At 40.5% G+C, this 23,456-nt stretch overlaps 1 protein-coding gene across 5 annotated transcripts; it reads left to right on the top strand.

Moving 5' to 3' along the window:
- Window positions 1-8,455: 8,455 nt before the first annotated feature.
- Window positions 8,456-21,525, top strand: LOC131221610 (cysteine-rich receptor-like protein kinase 34). Of its 5 annotated transcripts, none has more exons than XM_058216894.1 (7): window positions 8,460-9,514; window positions 17,271-17,393; window positions 17,641-17,762; window positions 18,536-18,746; window positions 19,962-20,199; window positions 20,578-20,728; window positions 20,975-21,525. In XM_058216894.1, exons 1-7 carry the CDS (start codon window positions 8,707-8,709, stop codon window positions 21,323-21,325), a joined length of 2,004 nt encoding a protein of 667 aa, XP_058072877.1. In that variant the 5' UTR covers window positions 8,460-8,706; the 3' UTR covers window positions 21,326-21,525. The 5 variants fall into 5 exon arrangements, with proteins under 5 accessions (XP_058072880.1, XP_058072878.1, XP_058072879.1 ...); XM_058216898.1 differs by lacking the exon at window positions 8,460-9,514 and adding an exon at window positions 9,644-9,731; XM_058216897.1 differs by lacking the exon at window positions 19,962-20,199 and having other exon boundaries at window positions 8,456-9,514; window positions 18,536-18,708; window positions 20,661-20,728; window positions 20,975-21,166.
- The last annotated feature ends 1,931 nt before the right edge of the window (window positions 21,526-23,456 follow it).

Here is a 23,456-nt window from a genome sequence, read left to right as displayed (position 1 = left end):
TTTCTGTTATGGCCAATCAGATCACTTATCAAATGTTGAGGGTTAAATATTGCATATTAGACCCTAGTTATTGCCTAGATTTACGAACATGGTACTGTTTAACGCCCTGCTGTATTCGTGTTTTTGTGCAAGATGTATTTAGGAGCTCGGACTGCAAAAGGGTGCTACAAGCATAGATTTAACACTCTGAAGGCACCAAGGTAAGGGACGGACCCCAGGGGACCAAGATTGAAGAATTTACACATTAGAGATCCGAGAAAATCACGCCATTCACGTTAAACGGGCCTGAAAGACATCCAGAATGCAAGATTGCAGGGTTCCCATCATCTGTTTGCCTTGAGACTTCATATATGGCCTGAAGACCATAAGTTAACCGTACACAACAAATTTTATCCATTGGATCTTTCTGAAAGTGGCCCAACGGACAGATTAGTGCATAGATCTGTGAATTGGGGCCCGCCTGATATCTGGATATGCTTCAATTGTTGTCGCAACATGTTAAATGAAGTACCAGAGAGGATGGATGGAGCAGATTTCTCGTAGCCATCATCATGGACCCCACCTGAGTTGGGTGTGCATAGTGCATGAGTGCACTAGCCGAGCACGACAACACAGAGATGGTCAACCCATCTCTTGACCGTCTCCTCTTCAAACCAGAAACTCTGCTTCTGGTGTGATATAGAGACTGCGGACGAGATTCGGTGGGGCACCATTATGCTCCAAAAGCTTGATCCTGACCGCCCATTGCGTCCAGAGAAGAAGTTTTACCGTGGCCATGGTGATTATCTGCGACCATGCATGCACACACAAGAAGGAAGTGATTAAACGCAGAATGAATGGTGGAAGCAAAGATCTCATGGGCCACTACATTTTGGATCCAAAACTGTCCCTTCTCAAATGGGATTTCGAGAAGAATCCGGTGGACGGCATGGATTTTGTAAAGGACAAATGAAGTGGACCCCACCAAGAACCAGCGTAAGCAATTTGCGTAGACTGAACGTTGTCCGTCCGCTGGGAGTTGAGGTGGCCCACCACGATCACCAAATGAATGATCCGAGACGTCCATCATGTTCAGAGGAGGGCTTCAACCAAAACCCAGTCATTTTCATGCACCCGTTCAGTCATTCAAAAACGCGGAGCAAGGAACAAGCTGCCACGTTGAGCAATGGTGTGGTCCACCCAAAGCTCGAATTCACTTCAATCTTGGAAGAGTAGCCTAAATTAATACCAAGAAACTAGTGAACAGACCTGATTCTTCAGTAACCATAAAAGCTGGGCCCCACCAAGCATCAACGCAAGATGGGTCCTTTTCTTACGCATGGCGTGACTTGCATGCTTCTTGGCCACGTAAACAGATTTCGCAGCAGCTGTTCCACCGACTATGCTTGTAGCCGACCTTCATCAGCTTATAAAAGAAGAGAAGAGATAGACAGCGGGGCATCGGGAGATCAGTGGGCAGCCGTGGAGGCGACGCGTGGAGCATGGGCCGGTGAAACGAGTTTTTCTTCTTTCCTTTTATTTAGTTATTTTATTAAGAGATTTTAGTCACTCATGTCTATGATCGGCTAAGCCTCTTAGCTAGGGCTAAAAGGTGAAGCTTGTAGTGTGATTAGGATGATTATTTTGCTTTGATTCATGTTTAGTGAACTTTGTCTGGATTATAGTTTGATTATAAGAAATATTTTTAGTTTTTAATGGTTTGTTGTGACTCAAATTACAATAGCTTGAGATATTCTCCTTTTATGTATTGAGATTGTGAACTTAGGAACCCTATTGTTCACCATTGTCTCCTAGGCATGGTTGGGTGACGAAACCCTTCCTAACTTTCACAATTCTCTCATGATTGGCTGTGAGTTTGGTAAATTACTGTTGTTTACCATAGCCTCTTGGGCATGGTTAGGTGACGGAATCACTTCCAAATTTACACAATCGTATCTATTGATGATTAGATTTATGAGAAGTTCAGAGATCTGACAAATCTCTTCTTACCAATTGGATAAGATAGGACTCTGATTCCAGTTGTGTCCTTGAATTAATGCAAGGTAGCTTCCCAATTGCTACAAGTGGATCCTTGGCACCCTAGCTCCCACCTTTATTTTTATTAGTTTTTAATTAATCTATTCACAATTATTCCCTCAATTTCATTCAGTTTAGATTTCATCTTAGTCTAGTTCTAGTTCTACTTAATTTCAGATTACGTACAGGTTTCGGTCCCTGTGGATTCGACCTCGGTCTTACCGAGTTTATTACTACATCACAACCCTATACTTGGGGTGTGAACATCAAACACCTATCCTCAATGCTTCACAGCCCACTTAGCCATTAACGAAGGGAGTACTGGAGGTGAGGTAACGGAAGAAGGTCCTGGATTTGATAAGAATGAATAAGCCGCTGAAGAAAGAGCAAGTGACGAAGAATGGTTGGGCCAAGGGTCATGACGAATCCTTGGTCAAGAGGTAGTTATTCTACACTCTAAGGAAGGAGGTGCACCAATATTGGCATAATATATTCTGTACGTGGTGTACCATCAATGACAAGTTTTGTGATGTAATCATGGACAGTGCCAATAAGGAGAACATCGTCTCGAAGGTGATGGTGGACAAGTTGAAGATACCCACAATAAAGCATCCATCCCCTTCTCGATTGACTAGATAAAAAAGGTGAATGACACCAAGGTAACTGAACAATGTACTATCTAATTTTCAATGGGTGGAAATTATAAAGATTAAATACCTTGTAGTGTAGCTAACATGAAAGAATGACATAGGTTGTTCGGTTGACCATGGCAATCGGACCGTGATATGACCCACAGAGGGTGAGACAATGGCAACGTCTTCGTCAAGGACGGTCGCAAGATAATCCTTTCTCACATGGCATTAGAGAACCACCCCAAAGCTTTTAAAGTAGAGGGGAGCTTCCTCATAACCATTCAAAATTTCATGGAAGAATCCAAGAAAATCGATGATGTGTACGCCGTGCTGGTAAATGGTGAGAAATCGAGAGCCCTTAAATATTCCTCTAAGTTTAAGGTTGTTGTTGAACGAATTCAAAGAAATTTAGCTTGAAGAGTTACCTGATGGATTGCCCCCATACGGGATATCTAACATCACATAGTACTTAAGGGGCAAGTGGAGAAATTGATCTCTGAGGGTCTTTTAAGAGAGAGTATGAGCCCATGCACGATGCCAGGTTTATTAACGCCGAAGAATGATGGGAATTGGTGCATATACATGTCACAACAGCCGGACAATTAACAAGATCACCATTAAATATAGCTTCCTGATACTGTGGTTGGATGACACGCTTGATATTTTAGAAGGTGCCAAGGTATTCTTTAAACTAGATCTGGGGTGCGGGTACCATCAGATTCATATTTAACTTGGTGATGAGTGGAAAATGATATTCAACATCAAGGAATGGTTGTGTCGGTGGTTGGTCATGCCATTCGGTTTATCGAACTTGTCGAGCACTTTTATGCGTCTAATGAATCAAGTGCTGAAGTCGTTTATTAGGAGATTTATGGTAGTATATTTTGATGATATCCTGATATATAGTCAGGGTGAGACAGAGCACACGGAACATCTTAGGCAAGTACTACGGTTCTGGTAGTTAACAAGTTGTACCTCAACTTGAAGAAGTGCAGTTTTTTAACGGATAGCTGGTTGTTTTTAGGATTTGTTGTGACATCAACGGGCATCTGTGTGGACGGTGAAAATGTGCGAGCTATCAGTGAATGGTCGATTCCAACAAACATTCATGAAGTAAGGAGTTTTTATGGGTTGGCGACATTCTATCGTCGATTCGTGTGAAATTTCAACACTGTAGTCGCACCTATTTCAGATTGCATGAAAAGTGACAGTTTCAATGGACCGATGAGTCTGATAAGAGTTTTGATGAAATCAAGTATCGATTTTCCACAATACCCATATTGGTTCTTCTTAGTTTCGATAAGCTGTTTGAGGTTGAGTGTGATACCTCATATGTCGAGATTGGATGAGTCTTATCAGAGGAAGGTAGTTCGGTAACCTTCTACAATGTGAAGTTCAGTGAAGCCCGAAATAAATGGTCGACATATGAGCTTGAGATATACACGGTGGTTCAAGCGCTGCGACCTTAGTGATATTATCTAATTCAGAGAGAGTTTGTTCTTTACACTGAACATCAAGCCTTACAGTTTATTAATAGTTAGCGTAACTTGAACCGTGTGTATGCCAGATGGGTGACATTTTTTGCAGAAATTCATGTTCGTTCTGAAACACAAGTTAAGGTAGCAAGATAAGGTGGCTGATGCACTTAGATATCATGCATTACTATTGGTTACGATGAGCAATGTGTTAGTTGGCTTCGATTATCTCAAGAAGATGTATACCGAGGATGAAAACTTCAAGGACGCATAGATGATGTGCTAAGAGGGTCATCCCAATGACCACATGTGTAAGAAGATTTCCTTTTCAAAGGGAATCAATTTTGCATTCCCCAATATTTTCTAAGGGAGCAGATTATCCAAGAGCTACATGGAGGTGACCTTGGTGGATACATTGGGCGAGACAAGACGTGGGATCTTATTGATGAACAATATTATTGGCTGCAATTGATATGAGACGTGGGTAAAGTGGTGTGTAACATTGTCACGTTTGTCAGACATCCAAGGGGCAGTTTTAGGATACGGGCCTCTACACCCCGTTACCTATGCCTAACGGTCCTTAGAATGACTTATCTATGAACTTTGTACTTGGTCTCAGCATGACCTGGATTTATTGTTCATGGTAGTAGATCGTTTATCAAAGATGAAGTACTTTATCCCATGTAAGAAGACCATTGATGCAACATAAGAACTGAATCTATTATTCAAATAGGTCATAAACCTACATAGGGTTCTGAAGACTATTACTTCTGACCATGATATGAAGTTCATTAGCCACTTTTGAAAGACTTTGTGGAATCGGTATGGTACGTGACTTAAGTTCAGTAGTGCTTACCACCCGTAAACTGATGGACAAACCGAAGTTGTGAATCGCACATTAGGAAACCTCATTCAGTGTATTTTATGTTCTAAGCCGAAGTAGTAGGATTTGGTCTCGTCTCAAGTGAAGTTTTCATTCAATAATATGGTGAACCGCTTGACAGGGAAGTCCCGTTCCAAATTGTTTATGGTCAAGTGCCCCGCTACACATTAAACTTATTCCCTTTGCACAAGCTCCATGGCATGAGAATTATAACAGAATATATGACAGACCGGATCGTGAGTATTCATTTAGATATGCAAGCCAAGTTGCAAGCTTTGAACAACAAGTACAAAGAGCAAGCCAATAAGTGAAGAAAAATTGGACCAGTATCGATCCTCCGAAATATCAATGACAATGATTATGTTGTTGATCTTCCTGAAGATATGGAGATTTCATGCACTTTCAATGCGGCGAACGTGTACGAGTATCATAAATCGAATCTGACAAATAACTCGAGGATGAGTTCTTTTGAAGTGGAGGGGACTGATGTAGAATGGGTTGCAAACTCGTTCATGGCTAAGATGGACCGAAGAAAAGAAGCCAAGAAGGATCGAACACACTTAGCATAGTTTAATTGGTTGACAAGTCTATTTGATAGGTTGAAATTTTGATTAAAATTCCATATCACTGCTGGCGGATTTCTGCTAGTTTAGATAGGTTGACAGATCGTGTTGACAGATTGGGTCGACAAGTTGAAAATAACATAATTTCTTATTTAAATCTATGGGGACACTTTTTTTCTATTTCAACCTATCGATGATAGGTTGATTTTTTAAATTTGCTTCCTAGTTTATTTAGAACTCTTGAATTATGTTTTTAGGATTTGTTTAAGGTTATTTCAAAGGATTAAACTCATTTTTATGAGGATAATTCAATTAATAAACTTCTTATAAATTTCTTATTTTGTCTCGTGAATTTGAAAAACTTCGTGTATATTCAAGAACGGCTTGTGGATTCAAGTTAATTATTGACCGAGGGAGACGGGAATCGACCTCATCACATCCCTCCTTGCATCAGGACCCCACAAATGGATTTAGAATCTTCTCATGTTAAAATTGTTTGAGCTTCAAAAAATGGGCCTTAAATAACGATCACTATTTAGATAATACATCATGCATGTGTTGCAACAATGAAAACGGTCATACGTTTCTTATTACAGATTCGAACTAGGCAATCTTACACTTATTGGAAATATAATTTAACGAACTTTTAGATGACTTTAGAATTATTTCATTTGGATATTATTTAACTATTTAAAGTTAGATCTAAGGTCCTATTAGGTTTTGCTCTCATTTTCAACATCACATGATTCTCAAAAACTAGTGATAACTATTTTATTATAGGTTGGATTGGGGCGATCTTGTGCTTGTTCGAAAGATAATTTAACAAAATTTCAAATGACATTAGAATCATTTCATTTAAACACCATTTAGCCTTTCAAAAGCGGGCCCAAAGTCCAACTCTTGGCAAAAGCCTAATCTAACCCTAATCTTTTGTAGAAAGAAGAAGAATCAATTTTCGAAACATGGCATTTCATATTTCTCTCCTCTACCCATTTAAGCATAAGCTTTATAAAAAAGAAGAACTCATCTTCTAAAAGTTGAGTTTTGTATCTCTTTTCTTTCCTTATATTAATTTCTTAACAAAAGACATAACGAAGCCGAATTTTTAAAGAAAGAAAAACTTATATGTTAAAGTGGAATATTTATAATATTTTAATCAAATTTCATCAAAGGTTTTTTTTTTTTTTTTCCAAACCAACCGAATTCAACATAATAGGTAGAGGGAAGAAGAAGAACATATTTTTCCAAGGTAGGCGTTTCTACCAAAGAGTAGTCGAAAAGTACTAAAGATCGCCGAGTGTAGTGGTACAGAGGAAGAGGTTGCCAAAGACTAATGATAAAAGAAAGTTTAAGGATGCATAGGAAATTGAAAAAAGTATCTAGAAACATTTTAATTTAAGAAAGAAGGTAGCCATGCTTTAGGTGTAAAAAAATAATATATAAAAGGTGGTGATATTTCTAGTGTACTTGTGTGAAAAGCTATTTAAAAATAAAAATAAAAATTAGACAGTTGTTAGAAGCTGTAAATACAACCAATTGAGGTGTGGGGCCTGCCTTGTTCTATTTATAGCATCCAAAGGGCCTAACAGTATTTACCATAATAAAAATGTAATGCACAAAAAATCTTTTTGATCCAACCATTAAGTATGCCACTACATGAATTTTAAGATTTTTGGGTGGTTGCAGATTGTTTTCTATCATGTGGCGTACATAATCATTGGTGTTGTCATAATTTTGGGACTATCTTATTTTCACAAGGGGGCGATCCGATTTGACGGTTTAGATGTCATACATACACCACAGTTGAATCAGGCCGATCCAATTGGAAGGTTTAGATGTCATACATACACCACAGTTGAATCCACACGCAGTTAGTTACACGTATTTTCATCTCCAATTAATTGCGTTTGAGACAACACAAAGGTCCGCTTGGGAGTTGAAACAATTACTCCATGCGGGCCGCCTCATCTGTTGTCTGGATACGATCAGGAATATTTATTATCTTGGACTGTCACAACTTTCCATTAGAGGCTCAAAAACTAGTGCGTTTTTTCATCATTTCTAAGCTGGTGACACGTGAGCCAATCCAGATCATCCAAATTGCGGGCCACATCATGGATATATTCGATCTCTTAAAGCATGCTGATCGTATGATTCTATAAATCCAATAGATGGTGATCAAAAGGACGGTCCCTGGGTTCAGACCCTAACCGACCCGGACATCAGTATAGAGTTTTTGTTTCGTTTGAGGTACCATACATGACATCTAACCCGTCCAAAAGGTTGGTCCACCATGAAGAACAATCAGGCACAAAAATCAGGACGGTCCATTAATCATATAGGTACACACATAATAAGTGTATAGGCCTGATCCTTTCCAATCAAAACAGTGGGGACGACCTTTTGCAGGAATTGGATGTGGTACGCTCTAAAGAAGCTGTCAGCATAAAATCCAGTTGGACTGTTTGGTTCGAACCCCACCAAAGGATTCGAATCAGGTACGGTCCAGGTTTTAAAACAACGGCTTAGATTGACATAATTACATGCAACATGTGCAATAAAAGGAAGATAGTTCCTAAGCTTTTCCTTGAATCACAAGCATCATGACGATTGCATGATATCCAATCCGTCCAACATGTGTGCCCCACATCTTCTCCTTAGTTCCCAAAAGTAGGTTGATTTAAAATTCAGGTGGACGTCACAACAGGAAAAAAGTCTCATTGGAACACCCCCTTTTAAAAGTCTTGCAGATGGTGTGTGGGATCCATGGTGTCTTATATATTCCATCTAATCCATTCAGAAGATGTGCCCCAACATAATGAATGGACACCCCAAAACCATAACATTCCAAAGCTCACAGAGCTGCACCACACAATTTTATTTTTTTTAAGTAATATTTTTCATGGAGTGACCCACCTGAATTTTGAATCCGTGTGATTTTGGGACATTAATAGAACATAAGGGGAGGTACATGATCGACGGATTGGATGTCATGCATACATCACAGTGGGCCCCACACACCATGTTGTAGATTAAGCTTAATATACAAAACTTTGCAGCGGATCCGGCTTTAGAAAAAGAAATGGTTACTCTTTTTAAAGTCTCCCATCTACTGCTCTCCACTGTTAGCTACAAACATGAAGGTTCCCTCCTCAAAAACCTTTGATTTTCTTCTTCTCTTCTCTTCCTTACTCTCTCTATACACTCCCATCACAGCCGACTACATATACCACATATGTTCAAACTCATCTAACTACCCCAAAAACAGCACATACCACAACAACCTCAATTATCTCCTCCCTTCATTAACCACAAATGGCCCAATTACCGGCTTCTACAACACGACCGCCGGCGGTACCCCAAACAAAGTCTACGGTCTCGTTCTCTGCAGAGGTGACACCACACACGCCGAGTGCCGCAGCTGCATCAACACCGCCAGCGATGATATTGAGCAACGTTGTGTGGGGAAGAAACAAGGCATCATATGGTACGATGAGTGCTTGTTACGGTATTCGAATGTGTACTTCTTTTCGTCGCTAACACTGGATAAGAAGGTTCACTTGTGGAATACAATGAATGTGACAGACCCAGATCGTTTTAATGTGTTATTGGGGAAGATGATGAATAATCTATCGAAGCGGGCTGCGTTCGATGACCGAATGTTTGTGACGGGTGAGGAGAGATTGACGAGCTACCAAAATATATATGGGCTAGTGCAGTGCACGAAGGACATTTCTAGAGAGGATTGTGATGCATGTCTACAAAGTGCTGTTGGGGACATTCCATCATGCTGTAGTGGGAAGCAAGGTGGGCGGGTTCTTGGATTCAATTGTATATTGAGGTATGAGATATATCCCTTCTTCCATGGAGCTTCTTCCACGGCTGCAACATCTCCACCACCTGTGGATGGCTTGGTGAATTCTACATCTACAGCTTCAACCAAAGGTTCGTATCAGTAGCATAGGCAAAGGCCCAGGACCCTAAGGATAGATGACTAGACGGAGTTGGGATTGAGAATAGAAGGTGACTCGGCCTGAGTCTGTTGAGTCGCCCCCGACTAGGCCAAATCTCTACTCAATTCAGGACTGAATGAGTAGGTCTGAGTCACCGAGTCACAAGTCAGTGCCAGGCCGAGGCCCAGATTTCTTTGAGTCCACATCATGTAAATGCTCGGTCTGACCCAGGGTGGGGTGGTTGGGGTATGAGCATAAGCTAGGAGCTAGTGAACATGGTCATGTGCTTATCTCATGGATTGGGCCTAGAGCTGGGCACGGGACATCAAACATAACTTGTCCGACTCATTCACACCCGACTTGATCCGAACTTAGTTGGTGAGTCGATCCAAATCGAGTAGACTTCATCCAGTCCGAACTCAAACTGAGTCAACTTTGGGTTACCCAGTAACTTGACTCAAAATCCCACTGGATACTGACTCGACTCGATTCGAAACTCTACACACACACACACACACACACACACACACACACACACACTCATATTTAATGTTTCATGAAGAGGCTGCAATTATGACACGCGCACATGGGTTTTGAGTTGTGATATTAACCCCGTGGATATCTGCTGTACCCAACCTGACTTGGTGCCGACTGGAGCCGACTTGGTACTTGTGACCGACTCGGACTTAGTCCAGATTAGTCCGGGCAATACCTGGACTCGGATCGGGTCAGGCATGCTGGACTCGTTACCGAGTCAGGTGGAGTTTGGGTTAGTTCTATTTCAAAACCGGATCGAGTTGGGTCTGCCCTAACTCGGTCCGGCTCGACTCAATCAGCTCTAGTTGTGTTGGGCCAGCCTACCGCCAGCTGAGTCCAGCTGCAACTCCTTGAATTTACAATACATGGACTTTCTTGTTTGCTTATTTACTTGAAGTCAATGAAAATTTAGAGACTTGGTTCTCGTACATGAAGCAGGTGTGTACAAATCCCAACCATTCATTTATTTGGGTCCTACCATGGATCGGCCATAGTAAAAAAATGTACACTGATTCTACAATCATAACCCTTCATTTTGATAAGTATAATTTTAAGAATCTTTGTGAGGATCTTCCAATTGAATGGTTAGGATTGTTAGATAAGTGTGATATTTGGGTTGTGCCCATTCAAGGGAGAGCAGGCAGCTCTCATATACACCTTACCTACACTAAGAAAAGTGAATTTTGTGTAAGTCAATAAAGACATTTGGGATGTAACCCAAAATAAATGCTACCGTCGTCCCATTTTTTGTCATTTCATTCTATCTTTTTAACAAACTTCTATTTTCGGCAAGATGGAGTCTGACTTTGCTTTCTTTCAAGGCCATATGGTCTGATCTAGGGTTTCTAATGCCTATGGGGAATTCATTTCACACATGGGTTTCACACAGGGCTTGACTCAATGTCGAGCCAGTCAGGTGGACTCTTTCTTATTATTATTATTATTATTTTTTTTATTTTTGTTACACACGCACCCACACCACCACACACTCACGCCATGGTGGGATTTCACCACCTATGGGTACTCGAACCCTCAACCAGGTGTTGAAACTCTTAAGAGTCTACCACCGGATTAAGTGTAAGGACCCCCAGTCAGGTGGACTCGAAGACTCAGATGAGTCTTTAATGAGTTTTCACTTGGCTCGTCTCTAATCCGTCTGATGTTTTATTTAAACCAACACGATTTAAATGATATTTAAACTCGCAAGTATACGAATCAGATGCAGATATGGTACGTATTACGAGATCGTTCCCACGAGGACTGGTTGTCACAATTCAAATCTATGACTCTCCTTAACTAATCCAACAGATAATGGAATGAACTACTAAGCACAATTTTAGGGAAAAAAAAATAAATTAAGAATAGGGAAGAAAATTCAATCAGAAAGAGAGCACTAGAACTTTCGAATCCACCCCTAATTATCCTAACCCTTGTTTTGTCTGTTGATTCACCTTGATCTAGATTGATACCACTTAAATAGAGAAAGCACAATCTGTGTCCTTAATCGGGCATACAGACTGTCTAATTCCTTTAAGCAATGCCATGAATGACATATCCCATATCCTTGGTCGGGCATAAGGGATGTACAATTCATTAAAGCATCCTGTTTCTTCCTCTATAGGAAACCTGTTCTTGATCAGACACAAGCACCTATAATAAGCATCCAAACAACATCCATATATATACTTTGGTCAAGTGCATAGATGGAGAAGTATAGAATTTAAACCCATAAAGCCCATTTAAAGAAAGAAACAAATTAATTGAAATTCAAAGTAAATCAACCAATACAAGAGCTAATCAAATTAGGGACTTCATCTCAGCCCTAGGTGAGAGATTAGTGACCCATAAAATCCATAAAAAAATATTAAATAAAATTCATAAAAAAACGTCAAACCAAACAATCTCTCTCTCTCTCTCTCTTCTTTCTTCTCTTTCTTCTCTTTCTTCTCTCCCTTGGTCCAGATCTGGGATCCCCTGGTTCTGAATGCCTTTCTCACGTCCAAAACTCCCCTTTTATAGCTGCTGGATGGCTGGGATCGGTGGCCGAGTCGTAGAAGGACTCGGAGTACAAATTTTCGCAGCTGTGATCGGTGGGCCCCACAGAGGCATTTTCTGAAAAATCTATCCCGTCCATTGGATTCAGGACGAAATTTCAGTAAAAAATGGGTGGTTTTGAACGTCCATTGACGCGGCCCACAGAAGAAATCACGAAAAGATCAGTTTTAAACATTACAGAGCAGTCCATTTGTGGCCACTGTACCGCGCACGTGTGTACGCATGGGAGTGAAATATCAGCATGATTTTGTAGTATTCATGGCCCTCTACACGATGAACGGCTCAGATCTTCCGTACAGGTGACGTACGGGGCCCACAATCCTTCGCAAAAACGGCCAGCGGTCGTCCTTTACGCGGACGCGAAAACAACTTCTGTGGCAATGGTGGGACCCATTTTGATAATTATTTCAATAATCCACTCCGTCCATTGCATGGAGGATGAAAAAATGGCTAGGAATGCCCAATTTCGAGTTAGAGTTGCGGTGGCCCACAGAGTTTTGAACTCACCGTCCGTTTTGCGTTTTTCAGCGATCAACATCCATACACATGCATGGAACCAAACGGACATCTAGGCGATGGTTATAACTGCCCCAGGAAGCGGATGGACGGTTTGGATTGTCCATTTGGACACTAGGTGGGCCCCACAACCGACGACCTCGGTCGGCTTGCGGAGACGCTGGACGGCTCTGCCGTTTTCGACGAAGAAACTGCGAGTCAGCACTGGCGCTGACCGAGATACGGGTACGGTGCACAGCTGGTGCAAGTGTGCACGATGCACACTCTGCATACACAGGGCCCACTGTAATGTTTTTGAGAAATCTGCACCGTCCATCCTTTTTCTCATATTATTTCCACCGTCAGGACCAAAATTGATGTATATCCAGATATCCAGCGGGCCCCACTTAATGAATTAAGGGGCTGATCTGGCCGTTAGACCACTTCCCGAGATCGTCAATGGCTGAAATTTAATATGTACGGTTAATTTATGGTCCCCATCACGTGTATGAAGTTTCGAGTTGATCGGATGGCGGGAAACATGTGATCTTGCGTTCTGGACCCTTTTCGAGCCCCTTTGCCTTGCTTTCCTCAATCCCAGGCGTGTAAAATCTTCACTATTGGTTTTCTAGAGTCCATCCCGTACTCTGGTAATTTTGGAGTGCCAAATCCATGTTCTTAACATTATCTTTCAGTACACACTCCTGATTTCATCCTGTAATAAAAACACGATTAAAATATGGCATTAAACCTTATCATGTACGTAAAATCAGGCAATTACTGGGGTCTGAGATGCAACATTCGACACTCATCACCGTCTATTTAGGCAAGCTTGACCATGTAAATGCTCTTGTTTGATGTCCTAAAGGTCCAACCCAAACCCTGACTCGAAACCAAGGTTGAAAGACCTTAATGGATAGCCAGACAGCAGGTACCCAAACTGATTGGATCCGAGTCCAAGGCCTGAAAAGGGAGAACCTGTTCGGTTCAGGTCTGTGAACTATAGGACCCTACCGATTAGCAGCCCTAGGCATGCATAAGGGGGACGGGTTTGGTGAGTGACGCTGCCACTAGCCAGGTGGCTAGTGGTCGGTGTTCTGTGGGCCTCACCAAGATGTATGTGTTCTATCCACATCATCTATCCATTTTTCCAAATCATTTTATTGCTTGAGCCCAAAAATGAGATAGATATAAATCTCAGGTGGACCACGCTATAAGAAAACAGTTCTGATTGAATGTTCATCATTAAAAATCTCCTAGGCTCCACTGTAATGTTTACTTGACATCCAACCCATTGATTAGATCATGCAGACCTGGATGAAAGGAAAAAAACAAATATCAAGTTGATTCAAAACTTTCGTGGACCCAAGAACTTTTTTATATTGTTGTTCAATGAACATTGTTTCCTGTTATGTGGTCCACTTGACATTTTGATTGGCCTCATTTTTCGGTTCATGGCATAAAATGATCAGGAAAAATGGATGCATGGTGTGGATGAAATACATACATCATGGTTTGGGCCCATAGATCACCGACCACTAACCATTGGCTAGTGGCAGGTCACTAGCCAATCCACGTCCGGATAAGGGTGGCAATAGGTCAGGTCAAGGTCCAAGTTCAATCCATTCGTTAAGAAGGCTAAGAACTGTTTGGTTGGATAGAAGCCACTTTTGATTCGCAGAGCCTACCCCGATCATAACCAACCAAATAATTCGTATTCTTGAGTCTCATCAAAATTCAAGATTCAATTTATCACACCCCTCACTTCAGATAAAGAGTATGCACCCTTAAACTTTAGATATGGTATATGACTTGTACACTAAGTGTATGTAAATTCAACCATCATATAATTATTAAGAGACACAATTTACATGTATTCTAGATCATCACCACATTAACATTCATATATCTAACCGTTTACATTACATTTATTAACACTCAATCCATAACATTCTTCATTTATAAAATAATTATTAAAACTAGTCTAAGTCCACCCATCTGAGACTTTATTCAACCAAAATAATCAATCTTCCTGTAACGAGGTCATGGCTATAAACATGTTTCAAATTTAATCAAATCTGTAATAATTGAAATGAGCGGAAACTAAATCTCCTATAAGCAATGTCATAATCAACTCAGTCATCTAATGCTAGGAGCTCATCTTCTGCCAAATACGGCCATTGCTATTGAGTTTCATCTATCAACCTGGCCTCATTTTTCGGTACCAGATTATATCATTTCGCATCGCTTGTCTCTACACGGTTGTTAATCCACGATGTTAGTTGGTCAAGCTAATGAGTGAACCCAGCATGGTTCATAGTAACAAAACATATGCTAGCACAATCAACTGAAATAGTGTGTATGCAATATGGGCATCGATGTATCTATGTAATAAGATGCATGTCAAGTGAGATGATCGTCTACTTTCTTAGGTTGGATATTCGTCAACCTGTAAACTATAATCTAAACATCCATCGTAGGTAGGTATGGGTAATCAGTACCCGTCAGACATCCACCTACGTAGGCATGAGTAATCATACATATATTCCTTGAGTAGGCTTACACTATTGTAAACATTTAGTAACGAATCTATTAGGCGTAACCATCCAGGAAAATCTCCCAAAAACCCAGGTACCAGGTGTGCATGCATTCATAATTGATGCATTTAATGTATACTCAATGTCTATGAATCGACATAATTAGTTGATATATATATGTCTTATTTCAAGAGGAATCAATTGTTTAATAATTATAATGGTTTACATATTCATTTATTCAATTTACATTTATAGTCATAGATCATGAAGATCATGAACTAATACAGAAGAATCATCTTGGCATGTTATTGTACCAATACAATAAGAAATCAATCATAACAATCATTACAAACATATCTCCTATCATAACTGTAGAAGTATAAGATACGTTGGGATTCACTTACCTATTCGTGGTTAAATCCGTTTGAATATATAGTAATACGCTTTTAAATCTAGAATCTGAATTCCTAAAAGAATGATTCAAGATTTAATTAAACTATCTCACCAAGTGAGGTCCACCTTTTATCAAAGTTAGGTGACCCAACATAAATTCTTTAAAGATTGAAAGCTAAAACAGGAAATTGGTAATCTATGATGTCGATTGATCGAGCCAACTCAAGGGCCCCACATCAATCTTCCAATCGATTGACGAAATTCAAATAAAACATCTAAGGTCTTTGGACATTTTTCGGTCACCTTCGATCGATTGAACCCTACTCGTCGATCGATCGAACTTGGTCTGATTAAAATCAACTTGCTTGCTGGACGAATCTGGTCATCTTCAGTCAATGAGTTCGATTAATTGAGACAGCTCAAGGATCACCTCAATCAATCGAACCTCGAATTCGATCAATCTTTGGGTTATGAATTAAGGTTTTTTGGTATATGGACAAAAAGTGTCCTCTTTGATTGATCGATCAAAGTCGAATGGATTATGTCGGTTACACAATCTGATTTTTCTAAAAATTATGGGTATTTCTTCTTCTTCCTTAGTTTTAATGATTCCCATTAATCATAGAGTTGGGTAGAATCCATCCAATGATTTTTTTTTCATAGTTGAATTCAAATTTGAAATATCTGGAATCTAAAATTGATAGTTTGAAATAACCATATGATTTGCATATCACTACGGAAAATCTATTCGTCAGATCAACATAAAATTTGAAGCCTTAATACGATTCAGCCTTAAGATCCATAGATTCAAATTTCCTTAGACTAAGGCAATGGATTTCTCACTGTTGATAATCCTTATTGCAGAATCTCATTCAAAAATCGATCGCTATCATCAAAACTTACTCACAGATCGAAACAATGATCATAAGATTGATCTGTTTCGTTCATTGTTTAGATAAAATTTAAGAAGTAAAATAAAGAATTTGATTGAAAATTGCCGATAGAGACTTCTCGAGTTTTGTGAATTTTGCTAAAAATATAATAATTGTGGTGTGACGAATCAATCCACTAACTTATCCCTCTACCAAAAATGCTCCTTCTAATTGGGCTAAGTGCTTGATTTTGTTAATAAAAGAACTACCAAATTGTTAATTTATTTAATCAAGGTCTCAAATGAGTTACAAAGATCAGAGTCCTTACACATAGTGGATGGGTCGTGTATGGTGAGGTCATCTCCCCAAGCCCATTAATACCTTTATGGATTGGTCGAGTCAGACGGGGTTCAACCCAAGTACAACTCATTTTCCGTAAATGGACCACATTACCATCTCATGCCCAACCCACTACCCACTTAGCTAGACTCGAACCCACCAGAAGCAGGCCAGGCCAGCTGATCCATGGGCCAACTGGACCCCTTGCCACCCCAAGGCCAGGTTCATTTAGTGTGGTCTACCATGAATTTCTTGCCTGACGAGAATTAGCCAGAAGCGTACCTTTAAGTTCAAAATGTTGGTGGTTTTACTCTTAACCCTCCATTTTTCTAAACCACGTGTGGCCCACCTGATGAGTAGGTGAGGCATCAGAGAACATTCAGAGATGGATCCCCCATATGTGCCACACTAGAAAGTGTGTCGCTAATCACCACTTTAATTATAATTTGTCTACGTCAATATAGATTCTTAGCTAATTGAGAAGGCTAATATGAGCATTTATTCTATGTTGATGGAGCAGGGAAAAGGAAGAAATCGTTGGAAAAAGCTCTTGCAATTGCCATCCCCATATCTGTTTCTTTAGTGATCTTCTTTGCTCTTTGTGCTTATCTTTTAAAGAGAAAGACAAAGGAAACGCCAGAAGGTAAGAAACAAACAGCATAGGCATGAATAAATAGCATGGGCATCTAAAACGTTCTAAGCTGGCATGTCTGCAGGACATCAGAGCCATGTATCAGGTTGGCCCCACACACACACAAAAAAAAAAAAAAAACCTTTAAATTAAGGTCCTTTCATTAATCATTCACAAATATGCTGATTGTTAGAAATTAATTCGCCATATTATTATTATTATTATTATTATTATTAAATCACGCTCTTCATTTATGTAGTTCAAGAGGAGATTAGCAATGTTGAATCGCTATTATTTGACTTGGATACGGTTAAGGCCGCAACTGGTAACTTCTCTAATGCAAATAAGCTTGGGGAAGGTGGATTTGGTCCTGTTTACAAGGTAAGACTTGCTTTCTTTATGTCCTAATACTGTTTATCTTGTATCCTCGCTAGCTGCACCTTGTTAGGAAAGGTAACTAGCCTGGTTCTAGCAATACCACATTTGGTCCATTTATTCATTTGGCCTGAAGGTCAGGCCAGGTCCTATCAGTTTGTGGGTAGGGAAGAAATTTCCTGCTTCCTCTGTAGGGTGTTTGATCATCCTATGGGTCAACTGACCTGATCCATTTCTGAGGTGGGTTTGGTCCAAGCTAATGGGTAATGAGTTGGGCTTGGGCTGGCATACCTTTACCTCCATATTCCATTCTTAAACCCAAGCATGGCAATGCTAGATTGGGTCAGTTCTGGTGAGCCAGGCCCGATTACTGTAAAATGGGTCTGGTTGGGTTGGTTGGTTTTTTTTTTTTTTTCCAGTAACACGGGGGGGCGGGGCGGGGACAACAGACATTCGGGCTGCTCATTTCATGGTTGGGTTGGTTCGTTCCATCAAGACCTGATTACAACTAAATGTAATTCTCAGCCCATTTAGTAAACAGGTCATGCTTGCGCTGATCTAACCTGACTCATACCACTAATAGTCATAATAATTAGAAGTGGGCCTGAGCTTGGTCCATGAATCAGGTTAAAATCTTTTATACTTGGGCTAGTCCAGGCCTACTTCTTAATTGGAACTGAACTGGTTACCTGAATCACTGGTAGATAAATGGCTCAGGGCCCGGATCAAGCCCCATGGAACTTTCATGATTTTAGTAATTGTTCTTGATGTGCTTGTAGGGTGAACTGCTGGATGGGCGAGAAATAGCGGTGAAAAGGCTTTCGAGGAATTCAGGACAAGGAATGGATGAGTTGAAGAATGAGATTGTACTGATTGCCAAACTTCAACACAGGAATCTTGTTAGGCTCGTGGGTTGCTGCTTGGAAGGAGACGAGAAGCTGCTAGTGTATGAGTATGTTCCTAACAGGAGCCTTGACACATTTCTGTTTGGTGAGTCCAATTACACTAATATGATTCAGTAGGAGGTTGCGTTTGGATGTTCAATTGAATGAAATCGCAATGAGGCCGGATCCAATGCAAACGTTTTCTAGGATAAGCTTAACATACAAATCAATGTGTGGGGCCCACCTTGATGTTTTACTGACATCCAATCCATCCATCAAGTGTGTTTGCTAGTGTTATCTTCTAAGCACAAAAATCTGGCTGATTCAGGCTTAGCTGATCCACACCACAGCATACAGTTGGGATGGCAACACGTGATTGTGTTTTTAGACATGATTCCAAATGGTTGCGCCCATATATAGGTATTGGATCGGCCTGATTTTGTGATCCAAGGAAAATATGAGGGTCAGACCTGAGCGGAATAGATTTCATTAAAACATCATGGCGGCCCCACATGTCGATTTGTATGTTAAACTTATCCTAGAAACGTTTGTACTGGATCCGTCCTCCATTGCAATATACAGTAATTTACCAGATTGCAATTGCTATTCTGCCAAGTCCACCTTAAAATGGCGAGAATTGACATTATGCATTCAGATGTTGCCAAAAAATGGTGCCCGCCCCACTTTGGTCATGTCTTCTGTAAGTAATGTTTGGATGCACAATGTTTGGATGCACAAGTGAAATGAATTGCAAAAGTTCAGTTTTTATTTTTTATTTTTTTATTTTACACACACACATACCCCCACACACTCACCCCGTAGTGGAATTTCACCACCTATGGGTACTCAAACCCTTGACCAGGTGTTGAAACTCCTAAGAGTCTACCACCGGAGCAAGAGTAAGGACCCAAATGCAAAAGTTTAGGGTTTTTTTTTTAAAAAAAATTTATTTAAATTTTTAACATCCCTACACACTCACGCTGGTGGAATTTCACCACCTATGGGTACTCGAACCCTTGACCGGGTATTGAAACTCCTGAGAGTCTACCACCCGAGCAAGAGTAAGGACCCTGCAAAAGTTCAGTTAACAAGTAATCAAAATGTGGAGGTGGCCCTCAAATCTTTTCAAGTCAACTTTGTACGTAAGGTAATTGCGACTTTGGGTCCAAGTGCACTACATGAATGCTAGGTTTTCCAATTTATCAGAGTGAAAATCGCAATTCAGTTCGATAGGGACACCCATAATTGAGTAGCTTAAAACACCACTAATTTCTGTACCATTTCTTGAGATATTAATACATGTGATTTGACTTGGACACAGATCCAACCAAACGTGCACAACTAGTTTGGGAGACCCGTCGCAAGATAATTTCAGGAATTGCACGAGGAATTCTCTATCTTCACGAGGATTCGCGGTTCCGAATCATCCACCGTGACATAAAAGCTAGCAATATCTTATTAGACAGGGAGATGAGCCCTAAAATCTCAGACTTCGGCATGGCACGGCTTTTCGGAGTGGACCAAACTCGAGGCAAAACTAGAAAAATCGTAGGAACATAGTAAGTAAAATGTGCTAATGAATTCTAACTGATCTTATTACATATACGAAACACATACATATGGATACTAAACGTTCATTTGGGTGCTCACTTGAACTGAATTGTAATAAATCAGATAGACGAAAGTATAAATGACCAAAGTGGAGCTACCTGCACTTAATTCGTAGCTAGGAAATAGCCTGCAAATTGCATTTACTATTATTTCAAATCCAAATTGCAATTCATGGTATTGCAGTTAGGAATCCCCCTCCTTAGGAATTAAAATGGTGCCACCCACATTGGTCATTTCCTCTAAACTGAATAGAAGGAATTGCATTTTGATTTAATAAAGCATCCAAACAAACCCATATCAAACTAACATTTGCTTGTAATTTTCAGCGGATATATGTCGCCAGAGTATGCGATGCGCGGGCACTTCTCTGTTAAATCTGATGTCTTTAGTTTTGGTGTTCTGTTATTAGAAATTGTGAGTGGTCGAAGGAACAGTTCGTTTTATCAATTGGACTCTGCTCAAGATCTTCTTGGCTACGTGAGTAAGAAAACCCTCGGATCTTCGATCCATACAAGTAAATTCCATCATCGGTGATTGAAATTGATGATCACCTGAGGCAAAAACCAGGCTGGCCCACCTATCCAGTGGGAGGCATTGTCAACATAAATGGACGATAACTGTCAAAATATGGCATACCTACTGAGTGGATCAGCCTCATTTTCATATAGGGAGATGATCATTTCTCCTTACATTAACCTATGACTGGGTTATGACTTTGTGTAGACATGGAGACTCTGGAGAGAAGGCAATGCAGTAGCACTGATGGATCCATCATTGGGTGAATCATGCACGAGAAGTGATATGTTAAGATGCATTCATATTGGATTACTATGTGTTCAAGAAAATGCAGCAGATCGTCCCACCATGTCGGCAATTGTTCTCATGCTCAATAGCTACTCCACGACTCTCTACACTCCGGCGCCACCGGCTTTCTTAGGTGGGAAGAGCTATGGCGGATTAGATTTTCCCGCAAAAGGGCTGGATGCCCATGGTAGTGAATCAGATCGATCAACCATCGAGTGCCCACATTGCTCTATAAATGAGGTGACTCTTTCTGAGCTTGAAGCTAGGTAAAGGAATCGCTTAGCATAACTCAAAACCAGTCCTGAGGTATGTATTAGTAATTGTAGTAGTTATTCGTACACTTGTATGTGTGGTAGAGTCACTTTTGGGCCGTTGTTGGATCGGATGCATGGTATAAAGATAGTCGAACAGACACACATGGGTGGAGAATTAGGATTTATAAAAATAATGATTCGGCATGTGGTTACTCAGTGGAGATTTTTTGGAAGTTATTTCTGTTATTTTTAAATTTTATTTTATTTTATTTTTTATTTTTATTTTTATTTTTTTCATAAAAAGCGTATATATAGTTTATTAAACTCGTTTTTGCATGGCCATATTTTCATGGATCGACATTATGCACCTGCTCATTAGTTTTCTTGGACTGATGGTGGAGGCAGTGGAGGCGTTTTGGTTCTCCAAAGGATACCCGTGATCTATGCTTTGGATTGCACTAGTCTTCTCATGGTCGACCTCTAGGAGTACTTTCCATATTATCCCATCCGGCTCCTTGGACATTATGGGTATCAATAGGTTGTCTTGTCCTTTGCATTCTCAGGTGCAGATGTAAGAATTTTTCCTTTCATATACATCAGGAATCCATTGATGAAAGGGCTGGGGAAAGCTTGATGAATTCAATTCTTACGGTGATGAGTATACATGCAATTGAAATTCATGGGGAGATACATTTGTGTCTTGACAGTATGGAGTACTGACCACACTTAGGGACAGGCCCTGAAGCCAAGGACGGGACTTCAACGGGATGGACATAATCTTGAAAAAAAAAAAATCAACAATTAAACATGAAGAACTGTTTGTAAGAAACCCCCAAAGGGGTTATGGAGTCAGGGGCCTGAGCCCTAAAGGCAAGAAACCCCAAAGGTCTGATGGACCTATAAAGACAAAAACTCCCTAATTACCTTCATGCTTGCAGACTAAGACTCCTTGTAAGAGTATGAAACCAAGGTATGAAACCAAAGGAAATTCAAGCAACTTGCAAATGCATATTAAAAATAAATGCTCTACTGTCCCCAGAGGTGAATTAGAGCAGGCAGTAGCCCTTAGCCCGGAGGGGCTCCGACCATATAATCTAAGATGATGCTTTAGACTTCGCCCGATTGAAAAATTAAGATAGGACTTGAAATGCACCTTTGAATTTTAAAAGGAACGATCTAAAAGACGCATGCACGTATGAATGCATGTGTGACGCTACCGACTTTAGTTGGACAGATGAAAAACTAGGAAAGCGGAGCATAGGGCTTCTTGGAGAGAGAAGACCAAGTGCAACGCTTCGCAAGGCAAGCAAGTTATAGTGGAGCAAAAGGGAGTGAGCGGAGTGGAGCGATGTTTTGTGGCTGTAGTGTATGTGCAGCTGATTCTAGTATGTTTGTTAAACAGATTAATGAGAAATTATCGGTCATTCCATTGTACGGGGATGACCTCTTTATCATGGGAAATGATTTAGAGGAGATGCAAAGAATTCATGAACATTTCTATGTTCAATTCGAGATGAAGGAGATCAATGAGCTCAAGCACTTCCTTGGCTTGGAAGTGAAAAAATGTAAAAAGGATCTTCTTGTGTCAAATAAGATATAGTTGGGACTTGTTAAGCAAGTTTGGGATGCCGAATAAGGGCATATGTGTAGGTATCGTCAGTTGGTGAGTAGACTGATAGACCTCACCATTACTAGGCCAGGCATCTTATTCGCAGTGGGTGTTGAGAGCCAGTTTATGTAGAATCCGAGGAAGCCCCATGACAAAGTGGTTCATCGAATATTGAGATATGTTTGGTGCACGGTCAGTTATGGACTTCCCCAGCGTACTCATGGATTTCGAGTGAGGGTGCACATGATAGTAGGGTTAGAGGTGACAGGGACGCTTTCGATGACAGAGGTGTATCATTACTGGGTTGCTGCTCGGGCCCCTATGCCAAGCTTCTAGGATGGCAACTGAGGGAAGCGGATTGGCTGGTGTACCACACACCGGCTATATAGCTGATGTATTGACATCAGCGAGTTCTGTGGCTCCCATCAAGAGGTATGTGTTATATAGGAACCTTCCATACATTTGGTTAGATAGTCACAAGGCTTGAGCCCAAAAATAATATAGATCTAAAGATCAAGTGGACCACATTGCAAAAAGC

Source organism: Magnolia sinica, chromosome 12 (genome assembly GCF_029962835.1).
Source record: "Magnolia sinica isolate HGM2019 chromosome 12, MsV1, whole genome shotgun sequence".
NCBI lineage: Eukaryota > Viridiplantae > Streptophyta > Magnoliopsida > Magnoliales > Magnoliaceae > Magnolia > Magnolia sinica.
The sequence above is the reverse complement of the archived record's forward strand: the minus strand, read 5'-3'. Positions and strand labels throughout refer to the sequence as shown.

What these genes read in the sequence shown, in the direction of transcription:
- LOC131221610 (XM_058216894.1), top strand. Translation starts at nt 8,707, where the DNA reads ATGAAGGTTCCCTCCTCAAAAACCTTTGATTTTCTTCTTCTCTTCTCT. An exon ending in ATCTACAGCTTCAACCAAAG is followed by an intron (nt 9,515 to 17,270) that starts GTTCGTATCAGT and finishes TTGATGGAGCAG; the next exon opens with GGAAAAGGAAGAAATCGTTG. An exon ending in CTCAAGATCTTCTTGGCTAC is followed by an intron (nt 20,729 to 20,974) that starts GTGAGTAAGAAA and finishes GACTTTGTGTAG; the next exon opens with ACATGGAGACTCTGGAGAGA.